Consider the following 21,754-nt stretch of genomic DNA (forward strand, 5'->3'; position numbering starts at 1 on the left):
GAAAAAGTACTAAGACTGAATAAGAGCTTCCTGAAGTAATTCTACAAGGCTCCAGATTTAAGACTAGGTTTTTGCCCCCCCCCTTCTGGTCCATTCGTTGGTTACTCTACACATACAACACACACAGATAACAGATAAAACTCCCAGATAACTTCTGTGAATCGCTGAAGGGCTTCTATATTTCCCTTCTTAGACTTCCTATTAATCATCATTACGCTAATTGAACGTGTGCTACAGAATGAAGACCTCCTCGTATATATGCCCTACCTGTTTTTACGTGTGGGCTTATAGCTCAGGAAACAATGACGGGCAAGTCATGGTACCAAAAATAAAAGATGGGGAAAAGCAGCTGGTGCCACTTTCACTTCCAAGTTCCCTTTTGGGCATCATTGAGTCACACGCCTGAAAGGAGAACCTTTTCTTTTTTTTTTTTTTTTAATTAAATGTCTCCCACAGATGCTTCTAAAAGATTCAAAACCTCTTACTCCTGTTGCAGTTCTACAAAAAGCAGACTTGAAAAAAATAAAAAAGCCTTTATTTTGGAACAAAATTTAAATCAACAAAGCGCTCTCTACACCTTACCACAGGTATCTGCTTAGGACAGTCGTCCCTCTTACTCTCTGAAGAACTCGCCCGAGGGGTGCAGCCAGCAGAAAAGCACAAGCCCTGCCACACGCGGAGGGGCCAAACGCCCTGGTGAAATCCCTCCTCAGTAACTCCTGAAATGCAACAGGCTGGATACACAAAATCGTTTCTTTCCACACGCTGAGCTCCCAACAGCTTCAAAGCAATCCCACCAGCTTGGAACAATGTGGTTGTCCTTGCAGTGATGTACTTTATTACTAAAATCTGTTAACCCTGTTAGCTATTACTATGATATAGTTCAAAATGTTCTGGGATTGTTAAATTCCTAGAGACACATGGAACAAAAAGCCTACAAATTAAGTGGTACTTCAAATGTGGTTTTCATGAAAGCTGACAGATCTGTAACAATTCCTGAAAACAATACAGGCTTGAGAAATTTTTCAAACTGACACATCCTGACATAACAGCTGCATTAGCTATGGGTTTTAATTATATACGACACCACATCTGTGTGATAACAGGTTTCCAAATATCTCGTGTATAAAGCAGTACGCTTGTGAACACACGGTATTCTATTTTATCTTGTAATCAATACTACCAACAGAAGTTTTTCATACAATGTATTCTGCATCAATTAATCTACCCCCAGCCTGGTCTGAGCTTTCACCTGTTCAATTTACAATTAACTACTACGTACCTACTGATAGATACTGTGGCAGAAAGCAAAAAGTGTTCCTAATAAATAGGTTTACTATTATTTCAATTGAATATAGAGATTTTATTGGGTTGTAATATTGTTTTAATAAAAAGTTTGGTTGGGGGGGGACGGGGGAGGGAACCAATTCATTTGCCATGATGTGCTAAGCTGATGAGAAATTTCCAAAGAGCTGATTTCTAAGAAATTGGGGGGCAGCCATAAAGTTCTCGGATTCATCGTTAAGGGACTCCCTACAATTCCCAAACCAGGTATTTGCAGCGATGCACGCCTTGCCTGCAGCAGGGCTCCTGAGCTTAAGGACCCCCCTGGCCTGACGTGTCTTTTTGAAATTCATTGCATGTGGGTCCCGCAGCTGCTAGCCCCCCCTTAAGGCTTGTAGCCCACGAAACCAAGATCTACACCCACCATTTAAACAACAGTTATTAAAAGCAAAACTACTCCTACCCTGAAACAGTTCTCAAGCTGTTAGATACAGTTAGGCATAAGTCACAAATTCAAAGGTCAGGTATAAAAAAAAATGAAGCATGAAAGTGAAGGATTGCAACCCTGGGACTGCACCGCAGAACAGCCTCACGACAGCAAAGCAGCGGTTGTTTCAAGCTCACCGCTCCCATCTCTCACCGGGGTTCATCAAGAAGCCTTGAAACCATTACTGGTCCATCCCACCAGACCCCATCCAAGCTACTCCCAACATCACTGTCCTCCTTAGCAACAACTATGATCACTTGCTGAAAAATTCTGAGATACTCTTTGGCCACTGACAAGTTAGGTCCCAGGAGGAAAAAAAAAATTCAGAATTCTCACTGGAAAAGGTTTTATTTTACTTTTACAATGAGGGGGTGAATACTAGGGATCAGGGAAACAGAGCAGGATATTAGAACTAGCTTGTAAATATTCCCAAGACGGACACCAAACCTCTGTGACTTGCACTGTCGTGACCATAAGCATCTGCTATAACCATTATTTGGCCACGATACAGCGCCAATTTCTATAAAATTGTATTATCCATCTATACATTTATCTTGGTCATGGGATTTTTTTCCCCCCCCTTTGAATAGTATTTCAAAATTGGAAACATAAATAATTCAAACAGAAAAACATGCTTGTGTTTTAACAGAAATTTTGAAGAAATTTTTCATTCTGAAACTCAAATTTGCTGGAACTCAAGCGGCCACATTTTGCAGGCAAGAGGAGAGGTTTTGAAATAAATGGTTACTCTCTAAGGCAAGGCACTCATGATATCCAGCGTCTGAACTCAAATGGACTGACTGCAAACAAAACTCAATTTGTTTAAGTTTTCATTCACAAAAGCAATTTCTTTTAAGTATTCCTTTTGTACACATGAAAGGCTGAACCACTGAATAATGCTATTATGTTATAAGAGATACTAATATTAAATAGCAGCTATGTTCCGCTGAAAATGTTACATTCAGAAACACTTTAGGAAGTGCCACACAGTTACTACACATGTTCTGCATTCTCTTTCCAAGGTAAATATCCTGGGAGTTCAAAATTGTTAACTGGTATCAAAATCTCCCTTTTTATCGTTTTCAATCCCTCCCAAACCAGTGAAGAAACAGCAGCAATTCCCCCATCTATAAATTACGCAGGCTCAGCTTCAACAGCTTACTAGAAGAAAAACAACAGAGAACTTGAGGTTTAGTGGTCTTCTATGCAAAGTAAACCCCCCGTCCCTCGTTCTTCACTTTTTACAAGTTAAGAAGGTAAGGTAACGAGTAACCCAAAGAGCTCCAGGACTCCGTACTAACTGGTCTGCATTCAAACATGCGCAACGACTGTAATGTAAGGCTATAACCAGGATCACGCTTAGTCAGAAAATAAAAAGCTTATCCTTTCTAAATTAAAATCACACAGATATTACAGACTAGTCAGTTCATTGCAATGTAAGAGAAATGGCAAAGCTCATTATTTTTTTTTTTTTAAATTAAACGAGAAAGCAAAACGTAGCAGGCAACATGCACAACTATGCTACTTATATCACAACTTCAGTAAACAGGCAATAAAACACAAAAGCTCACCACCCCCCGCAAGAGCCTACTGTACAGAAAGCCCTCTTAAGATTCACTCCTACAATGCAGTTAAGTAGAAGATTTCAGAAAAGGATGCACAAAAAAAAAAAAAAAAAAAACATTTAGCAGACTTAACAATTTGATTAAACAGAGTCCTCAGAGTTTAACAAATGTTCAACAGCATACGCATAACATTTACAACAAGAAAGAAGAAAGGCACCTGGAGACATCTGACACTGGGCATGCTCTGCAGGCATCTCAGTGCGCACATGCTCTCTACCAGGTTGGAGCAGCCTAGCCACAAAGACCTTGGCACAGAACACTGCAGGGTGACAAAAAGGAAGGAAGAGAAGAAGCGGTTAGATGCCACAACGAATCACTCAAGGCAGGCAACTCATTAGTATGTTAACGTGGGTATTTATCTATGTTATTTCTATATTAATCACAAGGTTAGCGGCCAAGGGTAAAATAACAACTGAAGATCCTTTTCAGAAAATAAGCCATCCCTCTGTCCTGTCAAGGATAACGAGCTGATTTTCCTCATTTGCAACCACTGGGCTTTAGTGCCCAGCTGAACATTTTAACTTACTACCAGTAGTATCAGAGTTGTCACAGTTTGGGTCCATCAGTTCAGCGATGCGTCCACATACTGCTACCGACAAAAGAAGGTCTGCTGCAACGGGGGAAGATGCCTTACTCAGCAAAGTGGCCTGGCCGTAATTGCTGGCGAGGTTTTTACCTTTGCAGTCACCCTCGGGGAACAGAAGCGCAGGAGCTTTTCATTAGGGTGGCAAGTCTTTAGAATACAACCTGGAGGAGCTTCGGTAATTAAGGTTTGGCACCCCGCGCTGTCTCAACTTTCTCAAACAATTTGTGCTTATTTATTCTGACAGCAAAGCCGACATTAACTTCTGAGGTCACAGTCTACGTACTGGGACACCGACACAACAACAACAAAAAATAAGTGGTTTTTTTAGAGAGGAACACCACCTAGCTAAGGTCAAATTGCAAGACCAAGTTCTGCTTAGTCGAGATGCACGGTATCCTCATTAAATGGATTATTAGGGAAAAAAGTGTGTATTATCAGTTGAGGGTATCCTAAAGCCAAATTACACCCTAACTACATTTATTACTCATACCACCACCCAAGCCAGAAGGAACCAAGCTCAACTGCCAGATTCCACGCTGCTGACACTAGAAGTTAGGAAAAGTTTGGAAATCCTTTTTATTTCTTTTCTGAAGCTGAAAAAATTTGATGCAGACAGACTCCCCAAACCTTTTATAGCTCCATGATATTATTTCACAGTTCCTTTTAAGGCCAGAATAGTACATACACTACATAACCATCAGATAAAGTCAGGGAAAAGGATTCAATCCCTCACTATCAAGCAGGGCACAAACCCAGCTCTAAAATTGGGCACAGACTTAGCTTTCAGTATTTTTCACCCAGGCTTCCCATTTAGTTATACCAAACATGAGATCTTTAAAAGAAAAATCCCACAGAGATCAAAGTTGAAAGTGGAGTAACTGGAGGTGAAGACTCAGGGCAAGCGGTTATTGTGCCAGTAACGAGGAGAAGGAGGGAGCCCAGAGCAACTAAGGAGGTCAAAAACTTTTTTTTATTATTGCCTATCTTATGAATAAAACAAAAGAAAGCCTAATATTTTCAGCCCCAAACCACACTGGAATTCTCTCGCCTCTTATCCAGCGGGAAGGTTGCGAATCCATATGGATGTTGTGGACTACGCACTCGTCGTGTGATGAGTGCAGGTATATACCTTACGTACAGAGGTAAAAATAAATATATTTGTGCTATATGGTATTATTCATCCTTCAGTATCAAAACAAATCACAGTTTTCTATTATTACAAGTTTCCTATTTAAAGTCTAGAGAAATGTGATTTTTCATTTAGCTATCAAGTCATTAATCCATTTTATCTATGATTACTTTGCAATAATTTACTTTGACATGTCCTCACACAAACACTTGAAATTTAGTTCCCAGAATTATTCCAAGACAGTCAACCAGTGACATTAGGGAAACTACCTTAATTTCAATGTGACACCAAGAAAAAAAAAAATTTCTGTATTTTTAAAGAAAGATAGGATGTACTGTTCAAACCCACTGATTGTGATATTGAAGATGCAGGAGCTTATAGAGACAGTTTACAGCTCTGCTTCAAAACAAGCGTATATAACTCAAGAAACTTCCTTTCTAATCTGTTTCATTATTTAATCCTATTTGGCACAATACCTGAATGGTGTTTCCGCAACACTGAACCATGGAAATTCAGGGCATCGCTGCAGGTATTTCTTGAAGCCCAAATAAATTTTTGCGTTTTTAAACATACAGGCCCGGTAAAAATTTTAATTCTGCTCACATCACTTAGTAAGTCATTGATCGAGAAACACAACAAGCTTCTCTCCTAAGATTTTCAGCGAAGATGTACAAAACTGTGCGTATAATGAATCTACACCTACCGGAGTCCACAAATTATAAGCTAAAAATCACTGGTTTAGGTTATTAGACTGTGTTTTCTTTTAGGAACTCCTCTAGCTCAATAAGCTGAATTTTAAGAACTTAAGAGAAATATGGGCAACTTGAGAACAATTTTTTAATTTAGTTCAAAGCACATTAAACACAGAGGCCATTTCCATGCCAAGTTTAAGCCACACAAAAACCTTTCCACTGTATTACGAAACCCTGAGTAAAAGGATTTCTAAAAATCACTGGACACATAGCTGTAGCAATGTTATTGCACAATACTACAAATTAAATATTGCATTCTACTTCACACTAAAACAGGAATGTGCAAATATTTGTGTGCTTCACTGACACATTATTTCTTGACCCTGCTTGCATAGGAACTGTCATAAATAAAAGCAGAATAGCATACTAAGGGTTTAATTTTTGCATAACAAGAGCCTGAACTTACGCCTTCACTTTCCACTTGCCTTTTGTCAGGATGCCAGGGAGATACAGCGCTATTTAATAAAGTTTGGGAAAGGGAAAATGGCACTGGCCAACGGGCTTAATATTAAATGCACCTATAAACCAGTGTCAATCCCACCGGCAGACAACAGAACCATACAGGTTAGGATAAAGCCGATCAAAACCTCAAATTTTAAGGACCAAAGTAATATGCAATGCGGAGTTTTAATCGACTCACGTTCATCTGAAAGCACTACTTGCAGGGGAGGAGCAAGCAGATGAAAGAGGGGCTTTACAGCTTTGTGGCAAAGAGGGAAGGATGCTGAAAGAATAAAGACAAATAGAAACCCTCATTCTGATCTTTTAGATGCCTTATGCTTGGGAAGAGAATACATTAATTTTATCATTATTATATGATTGATTGTAATTCTATATACAAAGAACTGCTTTGGTGGTCCAGCCTCAGGAATTACATTTCAAGATTTAGGTTTCAATCTTAAATCTCAAATTTAAGGAATCTACGCAAATGCTTGCCTTTGCATTCGAAACTATAAAGTATCAGTAAAAAAAGAATATGCTTCACTGTCTTTAAAGGTCAGATGCTAAGAACTTCTTATATTAATAGTAAAGCTAAATACTAAAATAGTAAACTTTTAGGATAGAGGCACCAAAAAAAAAACCCCACCTATCAGCCCCTGAACAATCCAAAGTTTTTATTCACCTTGTACTTCTCATAGGTGTACAGCGCTGCTATTTTGTTAAAGCACTGCAAAATGGCCAGAAACCTTACATTTCATCTGAAATTCAGAGTTACGTCCAAACAGAAATCCTCACACTTTCTTACCCCTTAAAAAAATAAAATCACGCATTTATCCTATAAAGCCCACTAAATTGCTCAAGAAATTAATACAGACTACAGCCTGTGTTCCTGATGGAACTAATACACCTTTGATACCCAGTGATGGAAATACTGCAATGTCGTAATTAAGAATGACAGCATTTACATAACCAAGCCTTATTGCTGGAAGTTTTATGAAGTATTTATAAAACTCGGAATTTTTCACCGCATTTATTTTACTTCTACAAGGCAATTTAAGGAATCGAAATTTATTGGTGTGTTTACAATTTGGGAAATTCTGTTCTTAAAGCAAAAATATCCTTGCTTTTGAAAATCAGTTTCTAGATAGGGTCCAAAAAAGATTGGCGAGGGGAGGTATTTTGGAATTTCAAAGAAAACCATAGTAAAACAAATAAAGGAGCTGATTTACCCCGTTTTATTAGGGAGCATTACCCATTATATGAATTCACTCCTCCTGCAACAACTTTTTTCTTATGCAGTTTATTACAAAACCAAATTGAACCTAAGAACCTAACAAATCATTCCAGTTTCCGAATCCTGAAGTCTGAAATGCTTTTTCCAACTTTCTTGTGACAACAAACCAGCTCCTCAGTAAGCTTAGTTCATGTTCTGGAGGTCCACAAGGCTACGAATAGAGATTCAGACTGGCAAAGTCAGGTACAACCGAAAAACTTCAACCTTCGTTCTGAATACTCTTCAGGTTTTTAGCTGGAAGAAACTTGAATGTTATTCAACGTTGGAAATTTACTGCTTAGTTTGATTTACTTTGATTTAAGCCTAGACCAACAGAACTGATAGTTCTTTATTTCCATTAGCACTTAATATTGCTAAAATCATGGGCTAACCGCTGTTACGTAAAACACGCTCTATGGCTGGGAATGACAGGCACATCCCACAGTAGCTCAGATTTAATGCTAAAAAAGGGGTATTCTGAAAAGCAAACTTAGACTTAAGGACAGTATGACCGTTTATGAAAGCTATATCATCCTAAGTCAAATTTAATATCAAGCTCAGATCTTAGTTTCTCAAAAATCAGCATTAACCACAATAAGACAGAAAAAATATAAGGCAGTAACGCTGTTCAAAGGCCTTCAGTATTATTTTACACTCAGCAGGGAACAGTTGCCAACTACTCAGCAAACACCAGCCCCTTTTGCTAGCTGGGATATCATCCAGATCTTACCTGGTGTTTTTACCTTAAGTGATTCATTCAAAATAGTGACAAGCAGAACAGTGTTGAACCAACCAGCTATCGGAACAAGTAGTCTGAATATTTGCAAGAGGTGGAAAAGTAAAAAAATGTCAAAATATACTCTTAAGTGTGAATACTTAATCAGAAATAAAGTGCGGGGGGCATGCACGTAACACAAATACGCGTGTTCCACAAGTGACAGCCTGGCTTGGCACGATAACACATTCACTACGCTGCACATTTTGGCACAACATTGAATATCTTTGCCGAGGTACTCGAAAACAAAGAAACAATTTACGTCAGACCAATAGGAGTACTTTGTACTCTTTCTATTCTCATTTCGAAACCAAGTTGTCCCTTGAGAGATGCAGTGTATTCACATGCTCCATACGAGTTTGTTGGAATCGGTGCCATCACACCACTACCTTTTCCATGTCCAAAATGCAACCTCACGTCCAGTCTTGAGCATCTGACTTGGAAGGCCGTTTGAGTACCGTTCGTACAATATATTTCCAAATTCCATGGAGTTTTACATATGCATTCGAGTGTTCTGCTTCAGTTTAAGAACGGCTACATTCTCAGGTCAAGAAATTTGTCTTAGATGTAATTTACTCTTGCGTTTCTGTCCTTCGACGAACTACAAATGCAGAAGTGAATTTCTCAAAAATAAGTATCCACTGAGTTGCAAACTCATTTTAACTTGTGAAATGTTTTTGATTATTCCTTCATTGTTATCAGATCATTCTAAAAAAAACAATAGGTAACCAATAGCTGAGTCACACTTCCATGAGAAAAATCTATTTAGGTAAATGATTGCCATTCAAAATAAAAATCTCTCCATGTTACAACCTTCCAATAGCCATTCAAGATCCGCACGTAAGCTTCTTGCATTTGGGGAAAAATACTAAGTGAGGAATCAGGAAATTTAAAGCAAGGCAAAGGGAAAATAATTTATCAGATAAATTCTCCTCATTACCACACCGCTCTTCAAGATAGGACAATGAATTCACAGAAGGGCGATCGATAACGCAGTCCCACTCTGCTCCTGAAGATCAAAGTATGCGTTTGCTACAACAAAACGAATGCTACAAAAGGAATATGGGTTCAGTGGAGAAAAGATTAAATGCTTTCTTTGAATATAACAACAATCTTATTACTCCATTATAATTTATTCATCAGGATAAGACACATGAGATGCAGTATCTTGTTTTCAGGAAGATACAAAAGGCTAGGAAGAAAATCCTAATACATTTACATAAGTCACCCTGAACGTTAACTGAAATCATCTACATTTTTCCAAAATACGCGCTATTTAGGTGAACCCTTGCTTCCTTCATGTACATACATGAATTCCCCCAGTTTCAAAACTCCCCCAATTCCCCCAGTTTCAAAACTCCAGAAGCGTGATATTCCTTTCTGAATTAACGTATCCTATGTTACATAAAAAAAGGCCATTTCAAAAGAAAAATGGCTTTCCTATGCTCTTACGCAGCAGGAACAGAGGTGTTACAGACATCTACAGACAGCAGCACACCTGCTCATAGTAAATCATAACGGGGAGGGGGGAAAAAAGAGAAACACTGAAACCGGAGCTAGCACTGCCAATTGAAATAGTAGAAAAATGTGGCTGAAACTTGTCTAAGATGTTAAAAGTTGTCTTAGACTCTTTTTTGTATTAAGTTTTTAAGGATGAGGCCTAACACAATCTAAAAATAATATTAACCCCACCTAAAAATCTAGTACAGACAAGGCAGCGTGCACTTTAACTTGACAAGTTTAGGCGCATATGAAGTCTGGGCTCAGGTACATAATAAAATGCTAGCTTCACATTCAGGGTTTGTACATCAAATGCTCCAGAGGAATATTTACACAGCCTTTGATAGGTGAATTACATTTTACTTTTTGAAATGTAAGACTCAAAACCTGGGCAAGAACTAAGCCTCCAACCTGCATATACTTGCACTCAAGTTCAACTTGGCTTTACTACTGCCTTTGGTAGGACTGTTTCATGTTTCTAAAAGTTAAGTGATATTAAATATCATAACATCAGAGATCTTAATCAGCAGGAGTACACATTTATGCTTCCTCTTTCCCCCCCCCAATGTATTTTAAATTATTTCCTCTTTTCAGTTTTCATCATTAAAGATGCCAAGTTCACTTCTGCCTCCCCATTCTCGCATTTTAGAAAAAGGCACACCCTGAACAGCAAATATTCCACGGGAAGATGTTATTTTGCAGTGTTAACTCCAAGGTGAGTCCGGCTGGTGTGTGGGACAAATTCAAGTTGATATTAGACGAGACTGCAAGAAATGTGTCAGGCTAAGGTTGATGTGTATTTCCCTTAGATTTTTCCCTCACATTTTTTTTTTTAAAGAATTTTACTAAAAAAGCATGCCCAAGACTTCTCCACCCTAACCAAATAAAATTCAAGTACTCAAAAAAAAAAAATCAAACCAGGAAACAACAGTACCCTGTGCACAAATAATTCATTATATATGTATTCATCGAGTAAATTCAAGATAATTTTTACACAAAATACCACGCCAGCAAAACAAACGCAGAGCTAAAACAATACATGAGATCAACAGCACCTACAAGAGTTTCTTCTGCAGTAGATTAAATATTGAGGCCTTAACATTCGCTTTAATAGCTGTCTACAAAAGAGAACACTCAAGCGGCTTAGTGTTATTGCTATTAATATCAAAAGGAATTGAGGCATACTGCTTCGTTCTAACTTTAGAAATAAGTTGCCAAGTTCAGTAAAGCACTAACTTACAATAAAGCTGGGCATTAGGAGAGGTGCAGGTCACCTGTTCACACCAGATATTTAACTCACGTAACTTTATTTTCCTATCAGCCAGGGACCCGGCTTTCCTTCCTGACGCACACAAATACCTTCCAAACCTGTCTTTAAGATAACACGTTGTAGCCTTTTAGAGTCATCTCAAAATCTCAGAGGAACGTGACTCAAAATACGACCGTACTCCCCTGCTCTGAAATAAACCCGCTGTAACTTTAAAGCTCCTCTTGAAAACCGTGCCTTACAACTGGCTCAGGTCTGCTTTGGAAATGAGGAACAGAACTTTACGTTGAAATCTCACGAAGGAGTAAAAAGGCTGATTGCAAGTGCTGCCCACAACAGAATTTCGAATGGCATTTCAGCAGGATAAAGCTACTGGAATTTGTACTACAAACAACTAGACAAGTTCTCCAAATTTCTGACGGACTCATCAGAGAACAGGGCTAGAAATCAGAGCAGATAGCAATTACTTTCCTGAACTGGACTGAGAAGTTCAACAAAGTTACTGGTAAGGCTGCTTTCTCCTTTCAGAAGCAGGATTTGTAAACCTTTTGCTTAGGGCCCCTGTACCTGTAGATACTGCTTTCCAGCTCTGCAGAAGGCAAGTCTACCTTACGTTCCCAGGTCTGTTTTTCACAGTAGAGCTGCAATTTCCTAATAAACTGCATGTGTATTTACTGAATATGCCCTTTCTCACACTAAGCTCAGCAGCTAACTTGGTGTGTTCTAACACTTTAGGGACATTAAGCAGTTAAAGCAAGATACTGAATTTGCGGACAAACTCATCTAAGCAGAAGCAGCAAGATAGAGTACAGGGTGACTTCTTACCTGAAACTTTGTTTCTGGGCTTCAGATCCACCAATCCAGAATGAAAGGGGATTCGAATGGGTTTTCCTTCTCAGACTTGTCTGTTAAAAGAGAGCAGCCAATCATCTTCAGCTTGGTGTACCTACTTCTTTCTTGAACGAAATCCCAATTACGTACTCCTAATGCTGTTAGAGAGACAAGGCAGCCTAGGCACCTTACCAGTCCGGTAACGACTACGTTAGTGGGGACATCGGATTGGTGGATCTAAGACAAAGAAACGAATTTAGGGACAAGAAATTGCTCTTTCACCTGCCCTGAATCACCCAATGCACAACAAGTGTTTTGGAGCTACGGCTCGCTTTGCAAAGATGAAAGAAGATGAGAAGAAACTACAACGCAAATAACGAAGCAAATGCTAAAGCTTCAACCGCCAGCTTACGCCTCACGAGCCTGCTCCATCAACTGCCGGAACGGTAATACGCAGGGTTTCAAAACAGTCCTATACAGTTCTCCTGATTTGCCATATCCGTGCTCTAAAGCATTTTGTTGCAATGATTAGTTCCCTGTTCCCAGACTCAAAATGATCTGACTTGCCTTACGCATCTGCAGCACAAAGATGAAGTCTGCGAGACACTTATGATCTGAATGACAGTGCTGAATTCAGTGAATTTTCAGTATCGCTGTGTCTCTGGAAAACAATCTAGAACTAGAAGACAGCAAGCCAAGGCATGCTACTCCTGAGACAAGAAAAAAGTCACCTCTAACTGAGCAAGATGATAAAAGGCCTTCATCCAGTACTTTCAGCAGTACACTTAGAGTCTAAGTGACTATTTAAAGCAGCTTTAACAATAACACCTAAGAAAAGATGGAGTCTGCAGAAAGCCCATACCACGTGTGTAATAGAAAGCGTATCCTAGATAGACCAGACTGTGCGCCTTCAGTCAGATCTTCAAAAAGTTTGAGATATGGCCTACAAAATTTCCCCTAACAGCAGCCGGAAGCAACAGCAACGTTCTCTAGAACATAATGCTGCAGCATCCAGAGAAGAATGTTCCAGCGCTGTCTCTCGCTCTTTCCTCTGCTCTCCAACACCTCCGGAGAGCTGAACCAAGTGTTCTTCAGCCTCTACAACTGTGCCCCACGTCTCAAAGCACCAGCAGCTTGAAGAAGGGTGGGAGAAGCCGCCACTGTTCACAGCTGTGCCAAGAAACTGTCTCGATGAGGACAGTCATGTCCCTGACTGCCCAGAGCCACCCGAAGAAGGGAGTATCTTCACCGTGGGGTGATTTTCTGCTTTTCTAACACTGGTAAAGCAATAGGCGATTACAGGGTGACATTTCAAGGACAAAGCAGCACTGTAAGCCTGATACCATGTCCAATCTAGGATTTTTAAGGCTGCCAAGTAAAGTGATAAGATGTCAAGGCGCATGACTCAGAACATTAAAGAGTACAATACAGCTCAGTAAGAAGCTAGCTATCCAAATTACATAAATGTACTGATTTGCTAAGTCATAAAGCCAGCAGGGTGTCGGAAGGAGAGGCACTTCACCATGAAGGCATTCCTTAAAAGCATTTGCAAGCGTTACAGCACAGGTCTGATTTGTGTCTCGAGAAGTACTGGTGTGATGGAGACAGCCTGAATATCAGGTTTCCCTGGCTAGTCCTTCGCTGCCCAAATAGAATTGCCTAAAAGATTCTCTATCAAATACAAGCTGTAATTGTAATTTAAGTTTTGCAAACAGATTCTGAGTATAGATTTTCAAAGAGCTGTATGTATTTTGGTCTGAAACCTTTAAATTGGCTTGGCTGAAAAGGATCGAAGATTTGAACACAGCACCATCGTGCAAGCCACCCTGAAATACAAACATATGCCTTACAAAAAGGCAAACAATGCTACTTCTCACAACTTCTTTTGCACCAAAACTCCATGTTCAAGAACTCCTCAACAGTATGAAACTCAGAACGCAGCCCTGCAACTCATAACACTGAATATATAGCTGTGTTTCTCTAAGTCAATGAACAAACCAAAATTTTGTAGCGTTGCCACAGCTAAAAGTTGACCCAAAAAGCTTTTTTTACCGGTTTACCCAGCAAGCCCATCAGTCCCTATTCCTAGCAAGCAGGTACCTACCTACACCTTACAGATTTCTGTCTGCATTCGTACAAAAAATGGGCCCGGGAAGCTGAACTACTCTTTGATCCCCAATAAAAACGTTAATTTCCCAGGGTAGAAGTACTGAGGAGACCTGGATTAACAAAGCAACAAAGAAACAACATGCTTTCAAACGCTCCCATCGTTAATTTAGCCTGCATGAGAAGCAAATTAAGTTTCCAAAAAGAGTCGCCGCTTTTTTGTTATTAAAATACAAATGGCCTTGCGTTATTTTTGCATTATCCGGTCTCAATCGTGCACTACTTTTATTGGGAAATGCGTGGAAGTAGTACAGGAAAACAGAGTAGGCTGTCAGATGTCGCACCACTGAGCTCATAAATACACCAATAAACTGGGGAAGGAAGGGATTTTCCAGAAAAAGTGGATTTTCTGTGAATGATGAAGTACTGTCAATACTATGAAAATGAAACCGAGAAATCAGATTATATAACAACATAAACAGTGGCATTAGTATAAAGACGACATCGCCAGAGAAAAAAGCTGGAACATAAGTATTGTTATTAATCAGCACTCGTTTAAATAACGCAGTAAATATTCTCGTTTCCCTTCAATTTATTTTCTCCCTTGCAACAAAAAAGTTACTTGTCACAGAGCAGCACTCTTACAACCATGGTCTCTTATTCTCTCCCACACATCATTCTTCTCGCACTGGCACGTTTGCTGCAACATCCATTTCATTTTCAACCCATCAGCAATCTCACTTTGCACGCTGCTGCACAAGCACTCAAAGCAGCACAGGAAGATTAAATCTGAAAATTCCAAAGCAACAGTGACCTCTAAACTCCACAGCAATAAAACGTAATGCATCAAAAGACATACATCAAGTTGATTGTACAAGTAGCGAAGGTGTTTTAAAAAACACACATGAAACGAAAAGGTACATCCATCCTCCAAGGAAGGTTCCCAAGTCTCTCCAAGGGTACAGCTTGTAACAAGGCAGTTTGTTTTGCTGAGATGCTGCTGCAACGCTTATGGGTGACCCAAATTTGCAGGGGCGTTCAACAACTCTGCCTAAAGGATACAGACAGCACAGTCTGAAATGCAGAAATGGCATACACGTGCTTCCCAACTTTTTAAAGGAGCAACCCAATAGCACTTCAGAGGGGCAGCTGGCATGCATACCAGCGTGCCTGCGGAGATGGGGATCTCATTCCACAGTGACACCTGGACACTGGATTTACGAGCACCATTCAGGACCTCCCGGTCCCAAGCCAGAGCTCGCAGGCAACTCATCACCCTGAAAACTCCCCAGCGGTGCTCACGCACACAAGAAGCAATACACGTGTTTCAGGCAGCAAGGGAACTTTCTCTGCTGCATCTTACTTGGCTCGGCGGTGTTGCAAAGGTCGAAAAATTTAGGAATGTTAGAAAATTTAACTGCACTGTCAGGCAAAAAAAGTCTCCGAATCTCAAACAAGATTTAAAAGGCCTTTGGTGACACACCAGTGTTTAGTCTCCCCAAGAAAACCGCAACTTTTATTAAGAACTAAAAGCAATTCAGTTTCAGAGTTTTCCCTACAAATGGAGCATCTGCAGTTTTCCTTCACCTGTATAAAGTGATGGCTCCTGCCATAACGATCACAAACTCCAAGTAACTTTTTTCTTCATAACCTCTCTTCCGCATCTTTGTATTCCCCTTCTTCCCTTCGCCACCCCACCTCCCCACTCAGTCTATTGTTTCATCTAACCCTTCCCAAAAAATCCAGCTTTCCACGCTTCTTTGTCCACTTCCCTCATTTCATCATCACTCTGCTGGCTCGGAATTCAGTTGCCTTGCTCTAATTCATCTTTCTTAAGCTCTTTCTTCCCATTTTCTGCACTGCTGCCAAAGTCACAGCAATCTATTCTCTTCATATTTGAAACCTTTCTCTTACAGGCACTCTCTGAAATGTGACTGTCACTCTGATAGCCTGTGCAGCAGCACAGATCTTGCATCCCCTGCCCCAAAGGCTCACCTGTGCCTTCCTAACAGCCACCTGACCACCGCCTCTTTAGATACCGGCTCTAGCCATTCCCTTTTTTCCCCCCCCATGTATGAAACTGTCCAGCATGCCACTGACTGCCTGCTTTAACGCCTGACATGCAGCTCTCAGCTCTGCTAATTTAGCTACTGACGATTAAAAAAAGATAACTGCAAAGCAAATATTGTTATCCTACTGAAGAAAGCACAACTAGTTTACACACAGGTTTACAAGTGTCTTACTAACTCTCCATCTACTCCCAGCCTTTGATTAAGAGCCAGTCACATTTGAGCTAGAACAGTACCTTCCTTTGTTTCAGATGCAAAGATGATCATTGCCTGGCCCATCTCTGTCGCTACAAAAGTAAACTCTTTGAAGGATTCCTCTAAGAACGCGTGGAACAAATTTACAAAAATGTAACTGCCTCTTTCGCTTGCAATGATTGAGACAGGGAAGAAAAAAAGCCAGAACCTTACAGTCCTACTGAGATACATACAGCAGCTGTATTTTAGTTTCCAAACAGAATGCTGAGATTTATTTTGCACTGTAAAGCTTTAAATAGTTTGGGGGCACAGCCATCTCCAGTTGCAGTAACCCAAGGTACTTCAGGTACCCCTGGCGTGATTTACCGAAGAAGTTGCTGCTGGTAAGGCATGCCCATGTACTTTATTCTCAGATTGTTACCTTTTGAATTTGAAGACCTTCAGCTCACATCAAAGTTCTGCCAGGAGAAACTGAAAGACTTTTGGCAAGGTGTTCAATTATAGTTCTTCATTTATTATTTACAGAGGCACTTAAACACTGGACACTTTTATGAGAGACAGAGAGAGACGTCCTAGACAGTAAAGGTAGTATACTAGGAAGAATATTTTCCATATATATAACTTTAAGATACACATGATAATTCAATGTAAACAAGTGCTTGTCGGTTTTATTCCTAGGCACAGTCTTTCCATAACCCCTGCATGCTACTACCACGGAGCAGTGTTTATTGAATTTAAACTGCCAACTCTGCAGCAGGGGGATCTGTGTTTGGAGAACAGCATGCGCATCAAGGACACAGTGGAAAGGCAGATGATAACAAGCTCAGTAAGTGTGAGAATTTACACACAGTTGGCTTCCTGCTTCAGTAACCACGTCCCATCGGTGTCTGGTGGGTACAAGAGCCTGGGAGCAACAGATTTTTTTTTTTATACTATACACATCTTACGCTGCACACAGTTCAGCCCATAAACGCATAACTTTTTAACCTGCATAAAAAAAAAAATGTATTTGCCATACTTATGTATTCTGTTACAACCACTTTAATACAAACTAAGAAGCTAATTACCCCCTACTTTGAGAGTCTGCTGGTAAAACGAAAGTATGGTTCAGTGAAGCTTCCTGAGAAATGAAAAACACAAGGCTTTTAGCAGGTATTGAAGACAAACGCATATAACAACTGGTTTGATGCAACTGACCAATACAGATTTTATACACAACTCAGAATCTGTAGGTGAAAAAACCTATTTCACAAAGCATTGTCGATGGTACTTCACCTTAAGAAAGAAAAACATTTGATTCTTTAAAAGAGCAAGAAGGTTACAGTTATCTAATTTCACAGAGAAAATCAAAACCAGGGGAAGAAAGAGCCCTTTCAATCATTTTGGCTAGCCCTCCATCTGTTCCGGATTACTTCCTTACTACTCATTTTCTAATAGTTTGCCCACTCACGCAAAGCATTTAACTGAGACAGCATAAGTATGAAGGTATCTAAACTAAAAACAACCCCATCAGATACGCTGTTAGCCTAAACCTAGACCCCCCACAGCCAACACAAGTTAAACTTTGAGGCCTCCTACCTCTTAAAATTACTTCTATGGACAAGGGGTATCTTCCCTGTAGAGTTAGATACCATCTACAAATGAAATGTCGTAACTAAATCAATTGCTCATCACCGTTAAAACGGCTAGATGACATGATTTACAAAACTAGAACAAGACACGTAAAGCCTTAAGCTCTCCTAAAAGATACAGTGAGTTCAGAACACTCGCTAAAACTTCATACGGCAAATGAAAGTTGTCGTTCTGAAACCTTAAAATATTTCTCTTAGATTCCAGCTTTAAAAATAGAACAGTATTATTTCCATGACTGATTTTTCTTTAAATAAATGCAAATGATCTATCCAGTGAAGGCACAGTTGAGGGCTAGAACATCATGTTCTGAAACTTCCATGCAATTAACATGTTGACACATTATCTCTTGTTTATCAGCCACTCAGAATTACATTGTATTTGCTCCTCAGAACTTTCACATCCTACTTTTGCTCCTGTATTTACTATAGGCTCATCCTTGGCATTGGAGGGAAGGGATCGAGTACCCAAAGCGCACCAAAAAACACCTCCTGTATCAGAGAGAGGCATAAAACATCCTGCTTTTAGTAAACAGTAACATTCTTAAAAAGAAAAGCATCCCACTACGTCTGACACACGAAGATGATCCCTGGTTTAGGGATGTTTGCCACCAGCATTAACAACGATACGAGAGTTTGCATATAATACTGAAATCACTGAGGGAAACTCAGTCAATACAGCTTCTACTTCTGCTTTGTGTATTTAAACAAATCTTCCGGAGAATCTTATCTTCTACAACACACAAGGAGGCAAAACGTCCAAGCCATGACTTCATTTCGGAATGACTTTCAGTGATTTTAGTGACACGTTTACACTCAAACACAAGTGTTTCTATGCAAGCCTTCGCTAAGGTTGAAATGAAATCCAACTACCAATGACATTTTACAGACTACCATTTTCTACCGGAAACTACAGAATTCATTGCTCATCTCATTAAATTTTTATATTTATTAATTTCTTGTGAAAGAGAGAAAAATTTCTGTCTTAAACCTCCTGCTACATAATAAAAATCTTAATAACCCCATCGATATTTGCATCGATTAGCACATTTCCCAGGTCCAACTGTATAACAGAGAGTACAACAGTTATCAGCAAAAGTTCCGTTTGCTTCTGCCTGCTAACAATTTGGCCCCCAAGAGAAGAGACTTCTAAAATGGGAGAGCATTTACAAAAAGACAAGCAAGAAAGCTGAGCGAGGCAAACGTACCTTCCAGCCTCAAACGCTATTTTAGCACCTCACGTAACCCCAGGCTGAGGGGTATTAGTAACCCTCTGTTCCGGATAGGAAAAAAGTCACTAGAACTCGCTTTACCCCTCGGATATTTAATAGACATCTTTTCTGTAGGCGACTCGTCCTGAAACAGATACCCACACAGCCGCCCCCGGCTTTTATCCTCGACGCTGCAGTCCACTAACGCAGAAACGAGTTCTGATGTCACGCACGGTTAAATGCAAGATCACCGAATCGATAGGGATCAGGAAAGGAGGCTCGCTAAGAACAGCTTTTAAGCTACTGGCCTCAGCGATCAGAAACAAATACAGAAAAAAAAAATCACGAAGGTTTTTTGGGTTTGCCTTTTTTTTTTTTCCTTCAATTTCTGCTTCTTGAGAGCAGATGGCACACGAAAAAAGTTCTTATTTTCCAGACCAGGTAGTTTAGCAAGAACTCTACCGGCTAAAAAACCCATTTAATGTCTCTGCTGAACCCAGCTCACCTTCAGAGGGCCTTAAAAGCAATTTTTTGCATTTTACCACCCAATTCTGCAGTATTGCGTGAAATTTTGTATGTGAAAGCAAATTATGCTTATGACAAATAAACTAGAAGATATTTAGTGATTATTATTCTCTCTCAGCACCTAACTTCATTTTATTCATCCCTAAAGGCGGTAAAATTAGGGTCCCCTAATTTTTGGCTATAGAGATCTAAGATTTGCTTATATTAAATAAAAAAACCCAACCTTTCTCTTTCTATTGCTTCCATCTGGCCGCCTCTCCACTAACCCGAATTTAGCGGCGTAAGCGTTAATTAGGGACTATAACAAATACACCAATTAGGTCTAGTTAGATAATACCGGGTTTGCTGGACCGGAGCTCCAGCACCGGTACGGCTCCGGGGAGACGGGAGCTGCCCCCAGCACCGACCCGAGGGACACCGGTTCTCGAGGAGCCCCAAATCCTCACCGCTGGAAGTTTAAATCCGCCCCCCCCCGCCCGCCCCCGGGGCCGCCCAGCACCCGCCAGCCCCTCGCAAGTGCCACCGGGGTGGGCCCCGGGGGGTCCGGCGGGGCCGGGGGGAGGCCCCGGCGGCAAAGAAGAGGCTGCAGCTGAGGGGGGGGGGGGGGGGGGGGGAGGCGGCGGGAGCCCGAGCCCCGCACCGCCGGTGTGCTTCGGGATATTTCGGTTTCGGTTTTTGCAACGTGCCCGCACCACCCGCGCACCGGGCGCGATTTTCCGCGCCTCCCCGCCCGGCTCAGCCTTCTGCCGGGGGCTTATTATTTTTATTTATTTATTTTTAACGAAACTAAAGCGCTCGTCGCGCCCCGGCCTGCGTCGCCAGGACCGACGGCCGCGGTGGAGGAGAGGAGGGGAGCGGATCCCCCCCGCGGGGCTGCGGGGGGAGCGGAGCGGGGCGCGGGCCGGGGGAGCCGCCGGCCGGGAGGGCCTGGGCCGGGGCCGAGGGCGGCCGCGCCGGAGCCACCTTCGCGGCGGGGCGGCGGCGCCGGACCCCCGCAGGCCCGGGCGCGGCGGTGGGGCCTGCCGGGGGGGGGGGGCCGGGGGGGGCGGGGGGGGGCTGCGCGGGAGGCGGGGGCCACTCACCATCAGCTCGATGGTCTTGTCCTCGATCACCGAGTCGGGCTCCATAACGGCGGGCAGCTCCGCCGCGGCGCCCCGCCCGCCCCCGCCGCCTCCCCGCGCCCGCCAGGCCCCGCCGCCGCCGCCGCCGCCGCTCACTCCCCCGCCCCCCCCCCCCCCCCCCCCGTCGCGCGCACGCACGCGCCGACGCACGCGCGCTGCGTGCTCCGAACGTCACGGCGCCCGGAAGAGGAGAGGCACTACCTGCCCCCCGCGGCCCCTGTCGTAACCGACCACAATTCCCGGCGGCCCCCGCGGCCTCGCGCCGCCATTGGCTGCTGACTCCTCCCGACGTACCCCGCGGCCCGCGCGGGGGATGTTGGGAGTTGCGGGTGTCCGTCTCCTCCGTCCCAGGCAGCGGGAGGCCTTACCGGGGCCGCTATGCCTTGGGGCAGGGCTGCCGCCTCCCCCAGGGCCCTGTGGCGGCGTGGAGCCGCGGAGGAGCCGCGGGGTGACTTAGGGGCCTCACAGAGCCCGGGGCGCGCCGCCCTACAGCCGGCGGTACCGGCCTGAATAGCAGCTGCCGCGGGGCCTAACCGTTCCCGGTGTCCCTTGGGTGCCCGTCACTCCCGGGGAGCGGCAACGGCACTAGAGCCGCCCCGTTTCCTTCAGAGCAAAGCGGTGCTTCGGTCCAAAGACAGGGTGACAGGGGGAGTGGGGGCTTAAGTGGAGACGGCAGGGGAACGGAGGGGGCCGAGAACAACAGCGTCTCCTCTCGCCATGCTCCAGAGGGTCCTTTCCGCCAGCTGCAGAACTGAACAAAAAGAGCGTAACAGCCATTCTACTCCATTTCTTATGGTGCCTGTTTGTGGAAGAGAAAATAGCGTGGGCTTCGGTGTAGGATACTGGGGAATCCAAAGCACTGGAAAACGCCTTTGAGACCCTGCCGAGCGCTCGCCCCATGCTTTCCTGCCACACCACCTGATCTTGCTCCACTGTCCTGCCTTTCGCT

The 21,754-nt window shown here is 42.4% G+C and overlaps 1 protein-coding gene across 3 annotated transcripts in view; it reads right to left on the reverse strand.

Annotated features, from left to right (window-relative positions):
- FBXW11 (F-box and WD repeat domain containing 11) overlaps positions 1 to 20,822 on the reverse strand; it is a 77,464-nt gene extending 56,642 nt beyond the window's left edge. Inside the window, exon 1 of one of the 3 annotated variants that reach the window (XM_059825136.1) lies at positions 20,767 to 20,822. In XM_059825136.1, the coding sequence (XP_059681119.1) occupies positions 20,767 to 20,811 (45 nt within the window). In that variant the 5' untranslated portion in view covers positions 20,812 to 20,822. Of the gene's footprint in view, positions 1 to 3,553; positions 3,600 to 11,944; positions 11,956 to 20,766 lie in introns of those variants that run through there. The other 2 variants (XM_059825137.1, XM_059825135.1) reach the window with 2 other exon arrangements.
- Between the last annotated feature and the right edge of the window lie 932 nt (positions 20,823 to 21,754).

The sequence above is a fragment of the Gavia stellata genome, chromosome 16 (assembly GCF_030936135.1).
Source record: "Gavia stellata isolate bGavSte3 chromosome 16, bGavSte3.hap2, whole genome shotgun sequence".
In the NCBI taxonomy this organism is placed as follows: domain Eukaryota; kingdom Metazoa; phylum Chordata; class Aves; order Gaviiformes; family Gaviidae; genus Gavia; species Gavia stellata.